At 38.7% G+C, this 18,879-nt stretch overlaps 3 protein-coding genes and 2 long non-coding RNA genes across 5 annotated transcripts; all 5 read right to left on the reverse strand.

Annotated features, from left to right (window-relative positions):
- Positions 1-150: 150 nt before the first annotated feature.
- On the reverse strand, positions 151-1,190 carry LOC113693736 (uncharacterized). Its single transcript, XR_011815733.1, has 2 exons — positions 894-1,190; positions 151-503 (listed from the first exon to the last, which is right to left on the reverse strand). It is a non-coding gene; the product is annotated as an uncharacterized lncRNA (long non-coding RNA).
- A 115-nt stretch (positions 1,191-1,305) lies between these two features.
- On the reverse strand, positions 1,306-3,741 carry LOC140003733 (putative pentatricopeptide repeat-containing protein At3g08820). Its single transcript, XM_072052324.1, has one exon. It carries the CDS (start codon positions 3,611-3,613, stop codon positions 1,553-1,555), a length of 2,061 nt encoding a protein of 686 aa, XP_071908425.1. The 5' UTR covers positions 3,614-3,741; the 3' UTR covers positions 1,306-1,552.
- Positions 3,742-4,321: 580 nt separating this feature from the next.
- On the reverse strand, positions 4,322-11,834 carry LOC113692673 (uncharacterized protein At5g03900, chloroplastic). Its single transcript, XM_027211148.2, has 13 exons — positions 11,096-11,834; positions 10,837-10,944; positions 10,650-10,750; positions 10,404-10,484; positions 9,481-9,553; positions 9,339-9,404; positions 8,214-8,300; positions 8,065-8,130; positions 6,768-6,907; positions 6,600-6,686; positions 6,454-6,517; positions 5,476-5,619; positions 4,322-4,722 (listed from the first exon to the last, which is right to left on the reverse strand). Exons 1-13 carry the CDS (start codon positions 11,492-11,494, stop codon positions 4,579-4,581), a joined length of 1,560 nt encoding a protein of 519 aa, XP_027066949.2. The 5' UTR covers positions 11,495-11,834; the 3' UTR covers positions 4,322-4,578.
- On the reverse strand, positions 8,307-8,751 carry LOC140008345 (uncharacterized). Its single transcript, XR_011815734.1, has 2 exons — positions 8,615-8,751; positions 8,307-8,520 (listed from the first exon to the last, which is right to left on the reverse strand). It is a non-coding gene; the product is annotated as an uncharacterized lncRNA (long non-coding RNA).
- A 1,083-nt stretch (positions 11,835-12,917) lies between the features above and the next one.
- On the reverse strand, positions 12,918-14,712 carry LOC113691800 (uncharacterized). Its single transcript, XM_027210099.2, has one exon. The coding sequence runs from the start codon at positions 14,625-14,627 to the stop codon at positions 13,197-13,199; it is 1,431 nt and encodes a 476-aa protein (XP_027065900.1). The 5' UTR covers positions 14,628-14,712; the 3' UTR covers positions 12,918-13,196.
- Between the last annotated feature and the right edge of the window lie 4,167 nt (positions 14,713-18,879).

Raw genomic sequence — 18,879 nt, forward strand, 5'->3', positions numbered from 1 at the left:
AAGATCCCGCGCCTGCAAGCCACCAACTTGTCAAAACTCTAACCAGCAATCCAGGACTCCTGGAGACGGAACATGTTGCGTATTGGGTTTGTTCAAATGGAAAGGATTCAAGAGCAACCACGTTTGCTAGTTATTTAGAAATCAAACATCTGATTGTAGAAGAAATCAAAATGTGTTGGGAGGCATTTTAAATAGTTTGAGCAGTCCTAACTTTTCATGCCACAATGCAACCTTGGCAGATGCACATTGAAAAACCTCAATGGCATCTATGGAGCATATCAGTAAGTTACAACTGAATGAAACATCCATCTACAGCTTAATAAATATGTCAGATGCAAGCGAGATAAATCCACTTGATGACACAAACGAGATAAATCCTTCATGCAAAAATCAAGTGGAGACATTAAAAACTTGGGACTAAATATTCCTATAAGTGCATGTTTGTTTAGCAGGAAAATTAGAATCTTTCTTGCACTTTCCCTCACTTTCCTGCACTTTGTGCCCTGCGAAATTTTAGAGAAAATAGCTGGTTAGATACAAAAACTTTAATAACTGCCACTAACTATAACTAACTTCCCATTTTCTCTCAATTTTTTTCTTGGTGACTAAACGTATTCTAGAATAAGATTTTTCTTTTCCTTTACCTCACTTTCTCATACTTCACTTTCCCAAATGACTTTCCATCTATTCAAACAGAGCCTAACTGAACAATGCTAGATGACCACAACCATAGCATGGTTCCAATAGAAAACAATAGTGCAATGGTCATTACCTTACCTGTATGTTTATCCATGAGTGAACCATCTACCACCCAATCATATCTAACATTACAGACACAACAGAAAAACATTTGTATAGAGAGAGAGAGTCATGCTACCAAATTAAGTTTATACCTGATTGGGTCTCATGGGGATGACAACTGCATAGAGAACACCATCCAGTGAATTTGAAGTCATTCTTGAGCATCTTAAGATTCCTTTTTCTGTGGCTACAAAGACATGTGGACCTCCCCGCTTTTCTGATAGATTAAGTCGTATTTTCTACGTCAAACCATCCATAAATAAGATATCGTCAAGCAAAAGAATGGATCATCAAAATCTTTATACAACTTGTTTAGACAAAAGAAAGAATTTCTAGCCCCGCAAAGCCAAATTCTCAAGTGTCAAGATTCACTTTTACTGACACAAAGAAATTTCCATATATTAAGAACAAGTAGCTTACGAAATGCTTTACTGAGTCCCTGAATTGTATTATGTGTGCTGAACAGCATGGTGTAAACCAGTATTTCGACAGAAAGTCACATGATTTTGCAGCATATGTTCAAGGTCAAGGGTTGCATCAGATATATTGAATTTCCACCAGCCAAACAACTTTAACACCATCTGTACTGCAATCACACCCCACATTTTGTCAAAATTACCTCCGACTTTTACCCTGTCCTGCGCTTAACAAGCAAGAATTCACGATGCTTGCATGAAGACCTCTTGTACAGCTCACAAATGCAATACATAAAAAGATACCAGGTCATCTCATGCAAGGTGTGTTTTAGAGACTACCAATAATCATTGCATGAACATGATCCATCAATAAAACAATGGAAACGGTTAGTGTCCCGCACAATAATTTCTCTACCAGTTATCTTTGATATGAGCTTGAAGGCCATATGACAATCACCACAAACGCGAAGATTTTTGGTTATTCGGATGACATCATTTGGTCTAGTACTTATTAGACCAAATGCAAGAGCAAGCTTCTCACTGTGATAGCCCAGCACATATTCTTTCTCTTCCTCTTCAACGTCGAATAGCACAAAATCCGTAATTGGAACATAGCCTGCTGCTCTTAACTTCTTGTCCAATTCACCGAGTTTGGCATATATCTTATCCGACATAGGATGAGAAGTATCTCCCACAAGAAACTCATGAACAACTCCATCTAATTCTATCCAACTGTAAGCAGGTACTTTCTGAATCCCTTTCCCATTCATAAGTGCTCTGATTTTCTCAGAATCTGCCCATTTTTTATTAGCTGAATAAATATTTGATAAAAGAACATAGTTCCCAGAGTTCCACGGTTCTAATTCAATCAATTGCTTTAGCACGTGCTCAGCTAGCTGAGTATCTCGATGTAGACGACATCCACTTAACAGAGCTCCCCAAACCACAGTATTTGCCTTCATTGGCATGTTTTGGATCAATGAATGGGCTTCATCTAACAAACCAGCTCGACCAAGAAGATCAACCATGCATCCATAATGCTCAATTGTAGGATATATAGAATAAATCGAGTTCATACTATAAAAGTACCTGCGACCTTCGGCAACCAGACCAGCATGACTACAACCACAGAGGAGACTGAGGAAAGTGTTCCCATCAGGCCTCAACCCATTTTTCTCCAACGCCGCAAAGCAGCTAAATGCAGATCCAACATGACCACCCATGGAAAGCCCTGACATCATGGCATTCCAAACAACGAGGTCCTTTTTCTTCATTTGAAGAAAGACCTCCCAAGCTGAAACAATCTTCCCACATTTAGCATACATGTCAATCAATGCTGTACCCATAACAGGATTGGAGAAAAAATCGTTCATACCCATCAACCTACTAGCCCACTCCCCTACATCCAATGCTCCTAATCTTGCGCAAGCAGATAGCACCCCTACCATCGCATAACAGTCCGGTCTTAAGTTCTCCCGATGCATTTGATAAAAGAGATCCAAAGCATCTCTAGGAAGCCCATTTGCTGCATAACCCTGAATCATAGAACTCCAAGAAACAATATCCTTTTCAGGCATCTCATCAAAAACTGCACGAGCCATCTCCATACTTCCAAGTTTAGAATACATATCGACCAAAGAAGTGCTCACGAAGACATTTCTCCCCATGCCACTCTCCGCCCAATACTTATGTATTAACTCTCCAGCGCTCAAATCCCCTAACTGAATACAGGCAGACAATACCCGAACAAGTGTGAAACTGTCGGGCCTCAAACCTGTTGTCAGTGACCTCCAAAACATATCAATGGCTTCTCTAAATCTCCCAAATTCAATATATCCACTTATTATTGCAGTCCAAGAAACCACATTTTTCTCAGGAATATCATCAAACACTTTCTCTGCATCCTTCACACCACCACACTTCGCGTATAGGCAGACCAACCCAGTCTTCACGAAGACATCATAATCGAAACCCCCTTTCACCACGAGAGTATGAAGCTTAGAACCGAGTTCCATATCCAACAGCCTCGTGCAGGCTTTCAGCAGAAACGGAAAAGTAAAATTATTCGGTAAAAATCCTTCTTCACGCATAGAGTAAAAAAATTCAACAGCCTGGTCAAAACGATCTTTAGAGACCAACCCACGAATCATAGTGTTCCACAAAAACATATTTGGGGCTTGTGTTTGGTAAAATATGCGTTCTGCGTAATTCGGGCTGCTGAACTTGAAGGTTGATATAAGAAGCATGTTGAGAAGATAGTTGTTTTGGTTGAGACCACTGCGAAGGAGGCGGCCATGGATATGTTTGAGTTGGTTTAATGAGTTGAATCCTTGAAACAGAGCCGCTTTGATCTCCTTCAAAACTGTCGGAACCATGGGAAACGCCTGCAGATACATTCTTCATAGAGGCTTTAAATTCATTCCACGACATGGTTCATTCCCTTCCCGCGTATGTTTAACATTCGTTAAAGGACTTCTTTTTATATACGTCGCATCCCAAATGTGTGCAAACAATCATATGAAGAATTTAGTACCATGAAGTTTTTCATAGAGAATTTAGTATAAAGCACATTCCCTTCCCGCATAAGTTTTACTTTCAGGTTTGTAGATCTGTAATCAACTTCCAACTAAAGTTTCCATTGCCATTGCTATGTATCGAAACCCTAATTCCAATACTTTCCTTTTGCCGGATCCAGACGTGTTGATGAATTTTGAAGGAGCAGAAATGTCTATCTTATGCACCTAAAATCCTTCTCTTGCCCATTTTGCCAGTTCCATTCTCTATAAAGATATCTATATATTAAAAAAAAAAAAACATATTAAGAGCCTTACCCAACAAATTACATGGTTTTGATTCCTTAATGATCCGGCCTACTCTTTGTTGATAATCAAAGGAAAACAGATAACAGTGAGAATCATACATATGAAATATCAGACCGTGATGAATCTTTCGCTGGAAGCCAAACAGCGTTGCAAGTGGCTCTTGAATTCTGGAGCTGCCCAGTATATGAAGCCAGACGAGTAACAAGCGCATGGACCAATTTCCATGAAATCGTAGCGAGCCTTTAGCAACGTTATTCATTTCGTGATAAGAGATGCCGAAAATCATGTTAAGAGACGATTTTATTAGTAGACACCGATCAACAGGCTAAACAACTCGATTACTTCTTGTTTGGCCTAAGAATGCATAAATTACACACACCTCTGCAGTTGATAAATGACATGAAAAATCGACAACAGATTGATTACTTCCAGCTTAGCCTCCCTCAATCACAACTTTCTACAATATACAACTCCCTCTCCAGGCCTCCTCATTTTCTTCTTGATTGCACATGTTAGCAACAAAAGAGGTATATACAGATTCAGTCTGACTTCTCTACCTCGCGGAATCTTCTATCCCATTCACGACCCTCATAATCCTGATCGTACAAGTCCTTGTCTGTACTGTACACAATCCGCTCTTTTCCAATATAGTTTCTCTGCGCCATGTCCCTGGCACTCAAAATCTGAAATGTTCAATAGAAGAAGCAATACAAAGTCGCCGGTTAGCTGCCGGAAATAATGGAATAATTTCCAGAGTCATCATTAGTGCAATGAAAATGTTGAAATGCTAGAAAGTAGTACACTACTAATTGAAAGAACTATAATTTCAACTGAAGCTGACATCCTCAAAACTTCTTCAAGATTCAAACAATCCGAAGGGTCCCAGGGGAAAAAAAATCCCAGAAGATTTTCCCGTATATTTTCTCCTGTTTTGAGGGAGGAGAGAACAACAGCTACAAGCTGTGGATGGAAACAAACGTAGAAGGAAAAAGGATAGAAAGAACAAGGGCACACCAATTTCTAGAAAAAAAAAAAAAAGAAAAAAAGAGAAGAGCCACTATAAAGAAACAGTACAAAATAAATTGCTGACGTCAAACTGCTGTTGAAAACAGTATGATGCCCATAAACATGGCAATAATGGTAAAATACTGGGGTAATCCCCAAAATTGGCATTGAGAAGACAATGATGTACTTCCAGAAGAACAAGCAGGTATAGTGTTAAATAATTCAACAAATGGTAAACTTAACAAAAGCAACAAACCAAGTTGAGATGTTATCTTAAGCCTTCTTTTCAAGTATGACAAAATAAAGTAGTCCATTTTCAGGTATACAGAATCAATAATAAGGTTGAACATTTACCTTATGAGATATCATAACCCTAAAGCAGTAAATTATGAAAAGAAACAGCAGAAAATTGCATAAGGCTTCAGGTTTACCTTCCGCCTAAGAGAGAGATCAGGCAATTCAAGTGCCCGAGCACGTTGTTCCCTTGCTTTGTTTCGGTTTTCAATCTTAGCATTTGTTCTTTGAACGAAAAACCATCGAACCAAAGGAATTGCAAAGAAAGAGCCAGCATAAATCTGCATATTCCCAATTGCAATTAAACAAAAGGAAAGATCCCAGGGGAAAAACAAATAAATAAATAAATAAAAAGAACAGAAGAACTTTGCGATGCAATTCCAGATCTCTCAATCTATGGTAGAGAGTCGGCAGTGACACGAAAACCAGAAAATGAACCAGACAATCATAAGACAAATCTCACAGGAAAGACTGCTTTTTCTTGGATGTTTATAAAATGAAGCAATCCAGTATGTGAAAACGATAATTCCCAACAATAGCCAATTGATGCAAAACACTACAATAAGGACCCCATTTGTGAATAATAGCTGCAATACCAAGTCCTTATTGCTAGTTGCGGCATAAAATTTCCCCAAAGTGCAAACAGACAACTCCATCAACCCCCCCGCCCTCCTCTATCCTCCACCTTTTTTCTGTGCATATTCACCTATCCGTCATCCCTTAACACTCAAAATAACAGCATCAGCCACACCAACATGTCAGAAGTATAGCCAACAGAGGAAAGCTCAACAACTTCGCTATGAGTTTGTTGAGAAAGAAAGGATGCCAGAGGAATCACCCTCTGCTGAAACTTTAAACTTCAAAGTCTCCCTTCTGATTAGAAAAAAATTAATAGAAAGCATAAAGTCAAATACTAGAAATATAGGACGATTTACTTCCTCTGATTAGTAGTCTTGTGATCAATCCTTGCTTTTTATTGGACAACATAATGCAATATTGGCTTACCTGTTTGGACTTAAATCTTAAAGAATCATAATAAAAACAAAACAAAACTAAAAAAGACCTCAGTTGCATCTACAGATTTAAAAAGTGTCCAACAAGACATCCAATCATACCTGAAGCAAGGGAAATATGTCAGACACAAACGAGATGAAACCACTTGGTGAAACTGTCATACTCCTTCAAGTCAGAATTAAAGTAGAGATGTTAGTAATTGTTACAACTAGAAGATATTCTTAGTGAAGAAGGCCAGCTGACATACTTCAGCATTGTACCAAGAAAAATAACTCCAAATAGATTGAGCCCACCCAAGCCAATGACCATTGCCCTCTCCGAACTGCTGGTTTTACTGCAATATAAGCTCTCACATGTAAGGAAACTATGACAGATCAATTAAATAAAACACAATGGGAAGAAAATGGTTGAGTACCTAAACCTCCACTTGTTTTCCTTAAAGAATTTCTCACCACCAACCCAATCAGACCATTTTCTTCCTATATATTCCTTCCTTCCACTTCTTTGGGGAGCAGCAGTCCGCTGTAGCAATGGAAACCTGTATAGGATATTTCCCTGCAAGAAAATCAGTTCCACTAAGTAGGAGAAATAATTATTAGATAATCTGATAAAACATTCCATTGGCATGAACTGACGGTCATCATAGGTGCAACATTGCAACTGTCTCATTTTAACTTTAGAGCTTATAGTTATGGAGTACAAATACAACCTAAAAAGTAACTTCTTGGAGGCTAAAGTTGCACACATTTAGTCCTCCAAGGGATAAGGGGCCTCTACACTCACTATTAGTGATTGTAAAGTGCAATATATTCACTAAAATTACAGATGCAGATGCTTATAACAATTGTATACAGTCAAACAAGTGTTAAACAACTAATACTTTATTACTTTTCTTTGGAAGTAGTTTCCAAACTCAATCATAACCATTGAGTTCAAGAAAATCTCAACCAATACCAGGAATTGTACTCTACAATTCCAGATGCAATTGTGGAGGCCCCTCATCAGTGCTTCAGGAACCTTGCCGTGATAGGACCTTCAACAATAATTTTCCTTTAACCCACTGCAACAAGGGCGGACAATGGCAACTCCATCCAGTTGCTTAAAATTATCCAGGATCCAGACATTAAACACGTGTTTATGAAATTATATCATCCATATTTAATCTAATTCACCTTTTAGAGTGGTTTTCCTCTTTTCTTTTCTTTTTTTTTTTTCGGTGGAGGAGGCATGAGGCATTGAGAGAAAAACCCCTTGTCACCATCAGAGAAGTGTTCCCTTTTCTAAATTCTAACCACCGCAGAGCAAATTAAATTTTCACTTCTTACAGAATCATGCTGTGACTGAAGCAGATGTAATCTAGACTCCAAATTTACCCGTACAACCAAGATCCCTCTTCATTACTAAATAATTTCCATAAAACGAAAACAAAGGCTCGCCAGAACTTTCCAGAAGCAACAACCACATGTACTGAAAACTAATTTTGTAGAAGGGGAAATGGGAAAAAGACGTTGTTGAACTGTTGAAGAGATCATATACATGAAGAACAATCATAATTACAAAAACTCCTAGTCCTACAGTTAGAACTTCCACAAATTTCATCACCTTTTCTGCACACTACTTGTGGAATATCAAAAGGATGCTGCCTTTAACTATGAAAATGCACCATCAAAACTTCTGATCAGTAAGAAGTCGGAACAAGTAATCTAACATACCTCTTCATCTACTTCTGGCTGACCATCAAACCTCAAAAGCACTGGTAATATGTAGGAATCTTCATCCTGAAACAACCAATGGCCAATGACTCATTGCAAATAGGACCAGGATCATGCTAAATGGTAGGCCACATCAAGTATGAACTTACCACTTTGTCAGTAGTCTCTATATCAAGATATGGAGCAACTTCTTCAGCAGTTACAACACCACCATTTGATGCAATGTATTCTCCAATCTAGCGTTTTGGGCAATGAGTAAAATCATTTGCAGATACTCTCAAGGAAGAAACACAAAGGACTATAAACCAATTGAGAAGGACAAGAGGGCTAAGTAAGCTTTAATACAAAATGCTTAAATCAATAACTACAGAAAAACCATCTTCTATACTGACGCTGGACCCCCTAACATAACAAGGGAGATCTTTAAGCAGATACAAAATGGCTAGAGTTACATCCCTGCATCAGACAAAACTAGGTGTCACTAAACTAGCTATCAGCCACTCTCAGTAACAGCTTTATGAAGTTATTTGATGCCAAGGCACTAACAAACCTTTGACCAAACACAGATTTCACTTCCTTGCACTCTCTGTGTCAGTCATAACACGACAAAAAAATGATTAACCCTCATGCTTATACATTTGGCACTATGCAGAAATCTTAACATATTCATAAAATACTTTCACAGTAGATCACCATGTCAACAATATGGAGAGAGTTTTCATTTAGTATCTCTGCTTGGTAGAATAAAGCAATTTCCATAGAACTGGATTTAACCATCATGAACTAACTAAATGGTATGTCAGAGAAAGAACTTATAAGTGAAGAGACTAGATTACAAAGTTTGATTCCTGAATAATTAAGTCTCTGAATTTAGATTCCCATGGCAGACAGTGGGTTATAGGAATGGGTCTTGAGGCCTAGTCCTGATCCAAAACATACTAGATGATGACAGGTTTAAGGGAGGCCAGGGTATTAGAGGTACACTTGATTGTTCATACACCTGTTAAAGCTATGTAACACTACCTAATTTATAGTTTAAAGCCCCAAAGAAAGCAAGGATATTGCAAAAAGCGGAAACATATAACTATGGACAAGTACAAGAGCTAGATGAGCAAGCTTAACTCAATTGTCTTATTTCAGCCTCAGTAATAAGGTGATCAAAGAGGATAACAACATTGCTAGGGAGAATGAATAAAAATTGAACATGCACACACAAATAGTTCAACTGCAAACAGTAAAGTTACGGACCACTACATTCAGAGCTCAATTATTACCAACTTCCACCTTTCTTCTTCAATTCCCTGGTTTGGATCACCATCCCCAAATACAAAGGAAAAAACCTGAAAAACATAACCAAAGTATAAAAATGGTTACTTTTTCACTCATGAGCTGTGGAGGCTTAGAATTTTCCCTTACAGATTCAATGAAGTTCATGTCTCCACTATCTTCCCTTAATCGTCGCCTCCGATAGTAATATGGATCCCAATACCTGAATGGCAAAAAATTGCAACATATAAACAAACAATTGGGATATATATATAAGTTATATAGTTTCTTTAATTTCCAGCTCCCACTAATATATGGCACTATAGTTGGTTTTAGCCAGTACACTAGTTTATGTTTACAACAAAATCCAACACTGATGAAGATAAAGCTGGTTATTTGAACCTGAAATCTGTTTGATAAGGCGACCAAACCAATGCATATAAAGCTGTTCATATTTGAACCAGAAATCTGTTTGATAAGGTTTCCAGCCATGTGGTTATTAGTTACATCATTTTCCATTGCTGGAATTAGAGAGAGAGAGAGAGAGAGAGAGAGAGAGAAGCAGCAATCCTGAATCTCCTAGCTGCCTGAGACACCAACTGAATATAAAAATTTTTCTTCCAACGCTCGGGGAACCATCTTTGAGTTTAGTCAATTATTTTAGTTACTTAAGTCATCTTAGAACAGTAATATACGATTATCAGCAAAAGGTTCATACTGTCAATTGGCTGTATAAATAAATTTCTAAAGTTACAAAATTCTTAAATCATTATAAAGAATAATTTGTCTCAAATTTTGAACTTATATGAGAAATTAAACATAGGCATGTGACTACTAACATGCTTGTGGTGTAAGTATTTTTTTTTTTTTTTAGTGCAAGTGGGAGGTCTCGAACCCAGGACCTCTCACTTACACTCCAATTGTAACAGATATTTTTGTATTTTAACTACAGTGGCAAGCTGACAGGTTAAAAATCAAAGCACGGGGTCAATACCTTAGAACCTTACAATAGAACAGAATGCTTACAGCTTCTATTTCTTTTATTTCTTGAATAACCATGTTAGAAATATTACCAGAACAGATCGGTTGGACTGAAATAAAAAGTGAAACCAGTGTCATAAGATCTGCTACGTCTTCCTCGATTGTCTTCATCACTGCAGAATAGACAAAGAGTGATGTGAGAGTAGCAGATAAGGAACTGTAATTATTTTTGTTACAAAAATTGGATATGATGCAGTACTCTAATTATCAATGAGATGAAAAATTTCAAACACAATTAGTACACGCAACCATTTTAAATAAACTTAAGTAAGAGATACCTTCTACTTGAAAGGACTGCAATTATAGTGGTATACACCACAACAATGGAAGCAATTAGCGCCGTTCCGAACGAGACTCTCACTAGATATTCAGCTCCCAGCTGCCGGCCCAGAAAAAAGGTTGACAACGTTAAGTTTGTTATGCATATGGTATGCTTAGCTATGTAAAATGAACTAGGGACCTCACCTTTGCTTTTTCTAAAAGAGGTTCAATCCTTATACTAAATGATTTAGCTGCAAGCTTCGAACGATAATCCTTTGGAAAAACATATAAAACATCACCTTCATCGGATACCTGTTGGAACCATCAGGAAAGTCTTTACCAAAACTACAAGCCCTAGATAATGAGGGGGAAGGTGGGGTGGAGGGGGGAGAGTACTACATAAGAAGCTAAAATGGCTTAAAAGCTAAATTAAAAAAAAAAAAAAAGAATACTAATAAATAACCTCCAAGAAGCCTTCAGTGTCGGCAGCTAGGGCCTGAAGAGCTTTCTGAGCTTCATTGAATTGAAGCCCAGCTTTGCTTGCCACGTCACCAACAGTGACCCTCCGTCCGCAAGAATCAATGGCGTCCATGGCACGCTTCCGTAAATCGGCCGGGAGCTTATCGCTCTCAACAGCGCCTCCGGGCCGAATCGAGGACGTGGTGACATCAATACTAGCCCTAATTACAGCAGCACGGGCTCTATTGCAGCTGCGACGAAGTTTAAAGCTATGGAAAGAAAGGAGAGACGCCTGTCGGCGAAGTTGGAAAGTGGGTTTGGCAGAGATGGTGGTGAAGTAAGATTTATACCTGGACTTGGGCGATACAGTGAAGAAGCAAGTGGATATGGCTGCCATTTTCATGGAGCGGTTTTCAAGTGTTTCTTGTATGCAATTTTTAAGTTGTAGCCATATCTGGGAGAGAGGGGTTTGAGGTATAGATATTTGATGGAATTTGTGAAGGGGATTGTAAAAACCACTAGTACCAATTTGTTGTGTGCTGATGGTGACGGACGGTGTTTTAACAGCGAGGGACGAGGCGTTGGAACGTTTCGGTTTTGCCTGGTAAAGAAGGCGCCACTGCCCGGCTTGGCTGTGAGCCCGTGAGCGAAGCTGGGATTGGGATTTGGAGCCGGAACCGGAACCGGAAGCGGGAGGATTATGCTGGAGTTTTATTGCATCGGTGACCTCCAAATTCTTTAAATTCGTAAAATGCTGGAAAATAATAAATACTATTAATTAAAAATAACCGTTTGGGATCCTGCAACAGTTCCCAAAAAAAAACATTTTTTTAGAAATCAAGGCTGCAATTCCAGCTGTAATTTTCGGCCAGCAAGCAGAATTTTATCCAATGGATTTTCAAACATTCCTCCAATTAATTTCCTAATTTGTCAACTAAACCTACCTAACAAATCCATAAGGTTTCATTCGTTTGGATAGCATTATTTGAAAAAAAATTAGAATAACATTATTCTAATAATTTTTGTAATTTGATGTATAAAAGATAAATAATTAGTTATAAAATAAAAAATTAATTACAAAATTATGCTTATAATACAACGGAAATAATTTTTCTACATCCTTTTAGAGGAAGAACTACACCTGATACATATGTTCCCTTCATCAGTACAAGAATTTCAGCTATGGTACTCAACTAGTACATATGTTCCCTTCATCGGTACAAAGCATTTCAGCTTTGAGACTCTCTTGGTTTTAGACAAACTATGCAATCGCCAAGCCACACCGTGTAAACTATGGAACTGGGTGTGCCCGGCTGAACAACCATTCTCTGCACTCAATCATGTCAAAGCCGGGGAAGATACTCATACTCCACAAGCAGGACTCACATCTGATCCACAGAGACCGTAAGATGGCTAATGATGCAACCTGAAGCGCATTTATATTTTTGTGCCATTCATTTCTTGCAACTGATCACATACCAGGCTATTAACCCCCAACAACTGTTTTGAATGTAACCCATAAGGTTAAAAGCAATGATGATACTTATTTCAAAGCCAGTTCAGTTCAAAGCCAACCTCCTTGAGAGAATCTTCCCTGTGCCATCTATTCAAAATCTCCAAATATCCGTTGTAATAACTTGTAATCAAAGTAGCAGACTATGATAATATCCAGTCTAGATTTCTTTTGTAAATTCAGAAATTGACTTCTTCATGCACATGATCAATGAACTGATTTCACACCTCTCAAGATCATGAAAAACAGAATCTTAAGATCATGAAAAACAAAATCTTAACAGCATGTATGCTCGTCTCTTGATTCTTCCATATTTTGCATTGACTATGAATTGCTGATTGGTGGCCAGAATAAAGTGAAAGGGGACTTCTGGATTATCCTCTCTATCTCTTTGTATTACAAATAAAGTTAGTGTAATCTTCCCCAAAAAAGAGGTACACCTCCTACTCTTGCCGTCCATAATGCACCTGGTCCGGTTGCTTTTTTTTCACCAACATGGAAGATTAGACACATCCAGTATCTAAGAAAAACTTCTTTTGGTTGACATGCATGCTCTAGAGACCAGATTTCTGAAAAATTAGTGAGCTGGCAGTTACTGACTCTTTCTTTTAGAGAGTCCAAGCTTCAATTTGTTATAGGTGGCAATATCAGGTATCAATCCGCTATCAAGCATCTCCTCCACCAATGCTTCCCCCTCCTCCATCTTAGCCTCTTTACTAAAACCAGATATAAGGATCCTGTAAGTCATACCATCAGGATCCAGACCCTTACCAGCAGCCAACAACCTCAACTTATTAGCTTCCACTGCTCTTCCAGCTGCACACATATCACCAAGTAGACAATTAAAAGTCACACTATCCGGTACAATACCTTCTTTTAGCATCTTTTCCACAAATTTACAAGCCTCGCCAATTTGTCGGGTACACCGTAAACCTTCAATCAAGATTATGCAAGCAATCACGCTAGGAGCATTTCCCTTTCCCCACAACTCATCCACCAGCTCCACGGCTCTCCCAACATTTCTTTCCACGCAAAGCCTCTCAGTTAGCTCAAAATAATCAAAATCACTTGGGAAAACCCCTTTTCTTGAAAAACTAATCAATAAATCACAAGCTTCCATAACTCGCCCACCTCTACAAAGTTCATCAACCAATATCTCGCAGGTGACGCTAGAAAGCTCGCAGCCTAACTCTATCATCTCATGAGCCAAGGCTATTCCCTCCTCGACTTTTCCCTCCCTAAAGAACCCCTTAATCAAAGTATTGAAACTAACCACATTTGGGACACACCCTTTATTCTTCATCTCCTTGAACATTTCCAAAGCCAATCCAAACTGTAAATTCCTGCAATACCCGCTAATCAAAGTATTAAACGTAATTACATCAGGCTTAACACGGTCCCTAATCATCCGTCCATAAAATTCTGAAGCCTTATCATGCTGCCTAAATTTAACAAACCCATGAATTATGATGTTGTATATAGCAACATTAGGCTTCCCATCAATCAATCTTTTCATGGAATCAAAAGCAAACAAAGCGTCATCAAATCTGCCAGCTCTACAATAAGCATTGATGGCGAAACGAAAGATGGGCTCAGTTTTGGGACAAGAGAATATACCATCGGAGCAGGGGCAGGGGTTGGAAGCGATGAATTGGACGAGAAGATTGAGGGAGTCAAAGCGATGGGAGGTGGCGAGTGAGCGTACAATCCATTCGAAGGTGGAGTGGTCGTGGCGGAAAGTGTCGAGAGAGGCAGCGTAGCGAAAGAGGTGGAAGTCCAGGTGGGTGACGCCAGGGTGGTGGTGGATGTGTGACTTGAGGAAAGATACCAGGTCCTGGGGTGTGAAGGAGGGTTTAAGATGTGATTTGACGATGTGGGTCAGGTGGTTGAGCTGGGTTTGGGTCGTCGGGATTAACGTGGAGGAGGAGTCCGGGATTGGGAGTGGCGGTGGTGCGAGAGGAGGTGCGGAGGTGTCGGTGGCGGGTACTGTTAGGCGGGGTTTGGGCAGCTTCAATTTTCTCATTTTCCTATTTGCCCGTGGCCTGGGTTCAAAATGCTTCTTGTTGCTTCTTGCTGTTGGGAGTCCACTACAACACTTACCAGTTGCCTAAGCAGCCCGCGCTTCTTTTTAGCTGGTTCTTATTACGCATTTATGCCCCGGGCTTCAAGTCGACTCCACCTCGTAAGGAAAATCTAACAATTAAAAATATTTAGTTTATTTTGAACAAAAAAATATTTAGTTATACTTGGTTAATCGCAAAGTTTTCTGAGCCGGAAATCACATGTATTTCGTTCGACTCCACCTCGTACGGAAAATCTAACAATTAAAAATATTTAGGGTATGTTTGGTTACCCAAGGAATTGGGATTTAGAATTGGAATTGGGTCCCCAATTCTAATTCTCGTGTTTGGATCCTACCTTTCATATAGAATTAGAATTGAATCGCAATTCCAAATCGATCGAATTCCATGATTTCAATTCTTTGGCTGGACCAAAGAATTCCAATTCTAATTCCACGGCCAGATTCTCGTTGGGTCAACACGCGGACTTTAAATGGGTAAAAACTAAAAAACGGGTCAACTATAAAGCTAGATTAAGGAAACAAAGCTAGCTTCTTCCTCTGTCTTCATTAGCAAATCGCCATATGCTCCAGCGTTCTCTGTCGTTGCTGCCGCCGCGCCTTCTCCTTGTCCCAGCACCTCTGCCGTAACCCCTACAAGCCTTTCCTCCAGTAAAATCTTTTTTGTTTTTGATACAGTAGCAACCAGGTTTTTGTTTGAGATTTTTCCAATAGCTAATTTGGTCTTTTGAATTAATAGCTAGTTTGGAATATATAATGTTAGTTTAAAATCATATTGGTGATGAAGATGAAAGGGGTAATCTCGTATGTCTTCCTTAAAATGGTTTTTTGAGATCTATTAGAAGTTTTTGCATTGTGGAACCACAAATTGATACTGCATTTTGATTCTACACTGAAAGATGAGATATTTAGCTTTGTTGTGGTTCATGTCTGCTTCATATCCTGTATTTTGTGCAAGCAGTGTTCTAGTAAATTATCAATATTCTGCAATGTATATTATTTCTCCATCATCTAGATAAGATTAATGTCTCATATGATTTACGGAAACTTGTTCTCCATCATATGATTTTTCTGGTGCATATTTGCCTCCCGCTTTTAGTTCTATAATGCAGTGGCTGTTGAATCTATTCTTAAGAACATGACATTGTGATGTTTTTCTGGTGCATATATTTGCCTTAGATATGGCATCTGAAGCAACATCTCAGTCAAAAGGGAAAGGCAAAGGGTATTTCACTTGGACTCCTGAAATGGATCGTGTAATGGGCACCTGTTTTATTGACCAAATAAACCAAGGAAACAAATTGGATGGTAAATGTGCATGGAAAACAGTAGCCTACACCGCAGTAATGAATGCTTTATTCGATAAACTCAATATATCTATGACAAAGACTAATATTATATCTCGTTTGAAGACATGGGAGAAACACTATGACATCTTATACCCACTGCTCCAGTCCTGTAACTCTGGGTCTACGATAATATGAGACTACTCTAGAGGTAGAATTGATGTTCGTAATGAGGATGTATGGAATGCTCGAGTTGGTGGGTATGTTCAGATCTATGAGAGAGCTGGTGGGCATGTTCAGATCTTGCAAGAGAGCATCCAGATTCCATTCTTGATGGGAAGCTTGTTGTTTCTGGTAGGAGCAATCCTTAACAGCAGAGAGCAGACAGGGCATATCCATCACGGTATGAAATTATTGGTAAGTCAAATTCTTTGTGGGGCTGAGCACAAAATCCTGAGCCAGAGACAAGAGCAGTACCCATGCTTGAAACTTTGACTGATCTTCCAGCTTTGCTTCTATTCGGGAAGTTGATCTCTATATTTCACGTATTGGTTCGCAGGGTTTGACGTGGATATGGATTAGCATATTTGGGAGCCTGTTATTCTTCGCTAGGGGCCTAGCAAATCTTGTAAAAGTGTTCAAGATGCAGCAAGGTGATGGATTACAGTTGGAGAAACTGCGAGGTGGAGCACAAGAGCGACTGCTTGACTTGAGAGAAGGCCAGGTGCCGTTCATCTTGGAGGAGTCCTCTAGGAGGAGGGAAGGGCCTGCGGAGGAAGGGAAGATTGCTATTGTTCCTGCAACTCCTTACAAAGATGTTCTCCTTAGTCAGACCTGAGTATTTGGTGCTTCAATATCGTCTGTCTGTACCTGTTTCTTCTCCACGACTTGTAACATGATTCTGAAGTAGTAATAGTGTCCAGTATAACTCAAGCATGTTAGATTTTTTTTTCTTTTTGGTCCTTCCACCTTTCTCCACACCCTTTTCCACCATCAACTGTTAGATTCAGAATTCGAATAGTAAACTGAATTTATTTGTTGAGAATGTTAATTAAATTGTTTTAGAAACGTACTATTTGAGTTAATTAGTGACTAATTCACTGTCTAGTATTCTACCATGTTTTAAGAAATATGTTAGTGTCATTGGGGATTTACTTTGAAGGGGGTGAGGTCCAGTTTTGGTTGGATGCCAATATGTATACCATACTTGAACAAAAGAAGGCAGTCAATATGATATGAGAGTGGGAAAAAATAAATTATTAAAGGCACAAATTGGTTCTTTCTTTTAAATCTTTAGTAAAAAATAGCTAAATGTAAGAAAAAAAAGAAATTATTATATAAAAAAGAAAAAAAAAGAAAAATTTTATGTAAGCAAATGTTTCATGAAAACAATTCTAATTCCTAATGAATTCTTCTCTCATACAAACAAAGAATTTGGAATTTCAAATAAATTCCGTATCAATTCTATGTGTAAGTCCCACAGACAACCAAGAGGGGGGGTGAATTGGTTGATTAAAATCTTAACCAAGTTTATGCACTTTTTCTTTAATGAAAATTTACCTTCCTTTTTAGTAATGATCAACCAAGTAGATTAGAAGACAATAGCAATATTAATCAGATAAGCAAGTATAGATAAGCAATGAAGATTTTATTAAACAGAAATATAAAATAGAGAAACAAACCAAGTGTCTACCAAGCTTTACCCAAACTTGAAGACCAAACACTAGGAAGAGCAACTTCTCTTTGATGAACGAAGATCAACTAGATGTACAATGGAGGGAGCTCTTCCTCCTTGCCCTAAGCCTCACTTAGTCAAGCTAGGAAGTTTTACAATCACTCAGAAAACCCTCAACAAAGCTACACTAAAGATCCTTTCAACCACAAAAGAAATGCTCAACAGAAATTCACACCACTTTAATACAAATCTGCTTTGGAGACTATTTTCTAGCTAAAATATCTCTTGAGAACTTGTAAACAAAGTGAGCAAAAGTCCCTACTTCGTTCAGACCAGTTTGATTTTAAAGGGATCCAGAAATGGGCTTCATCAATGCTTCCAACGGATAGAAGGCAGCTGAAGAGTCAACTAGCCGTTAGGGCTGTCGGACGTCCGACGATCGAATCATCGTCCGAACCAATCGCCCGATGATAGCCAAGTTGAGGTTCGGACGTCCGATAAGTTCTTTGTCGTCCGACAGCACAGCGTCCGACCTTGGGCCGAGAGCTAGCAAGTTATCTTGGAATTTTTCGGACGTCCGATGCGGTTGATTAGCGTCCGATGGCAAGCGTCCGATCCTTCCGGACGTCCGATGCTTCCATGTGAGCGTCCGACGGTGCTTCCTTCCTGATGTTCTTTATCTTTTCGGACGTCCGACAGTTTCCTTTCGGCCGTCCGACCTGATTGTCCTGTTTTTGCTTCTCATTTTGGTTGTTTTACATTTCATGACATATTTGAACCTGATTCTTGGATAGACAAAAAACACTTGTATTTGAGGAAGGTTAGACAAATATTTCAAAGTACCAAGAATGACAAACTAGACATACTTAAAAGACAATATCTTTGATCGAAAACAAAACAATGACTAAATTCATTCATATTATTCCAATCTTGTTTGCCACATCCAAAGCAACGTAGTCAGGAGATAAACGAACATATGCTTTCTTTGTTCCAACAGACCTGATCAAAGTGTTCACTTTCTTGGTCTGTATAAACAAACTTTTGTGATCATCAAAACCAAGAATAACACTATGCATTTCCCAAACGAAAGAATTGAAATGACTTGGAATTCTAATTCATAGAATTCCAATTCTATAGAATTTCAATTCTAATTCAATTCTAATTCTGTAGAACCAAACGTACCCTTAGTTTATTTTGAACAAAAAAATATTTACTTATACTTGGTTAATCGCAA

This window comes from Coffea arabica, chromosome 6c (assembly GCF_036785885.1).
Source record: "Coffea arabica cultivar ET-39 chromosome 6c, Coffea Arabica ET-39 HiFi, whole genome shotgun sequence".
NCBI classification, from domain to species: Eukaryota; Viridiplantae; Streptophyta; class Magnoliopsida; order Gentianales; family Rubiaceae; genus Coffea; species Coffea arabica.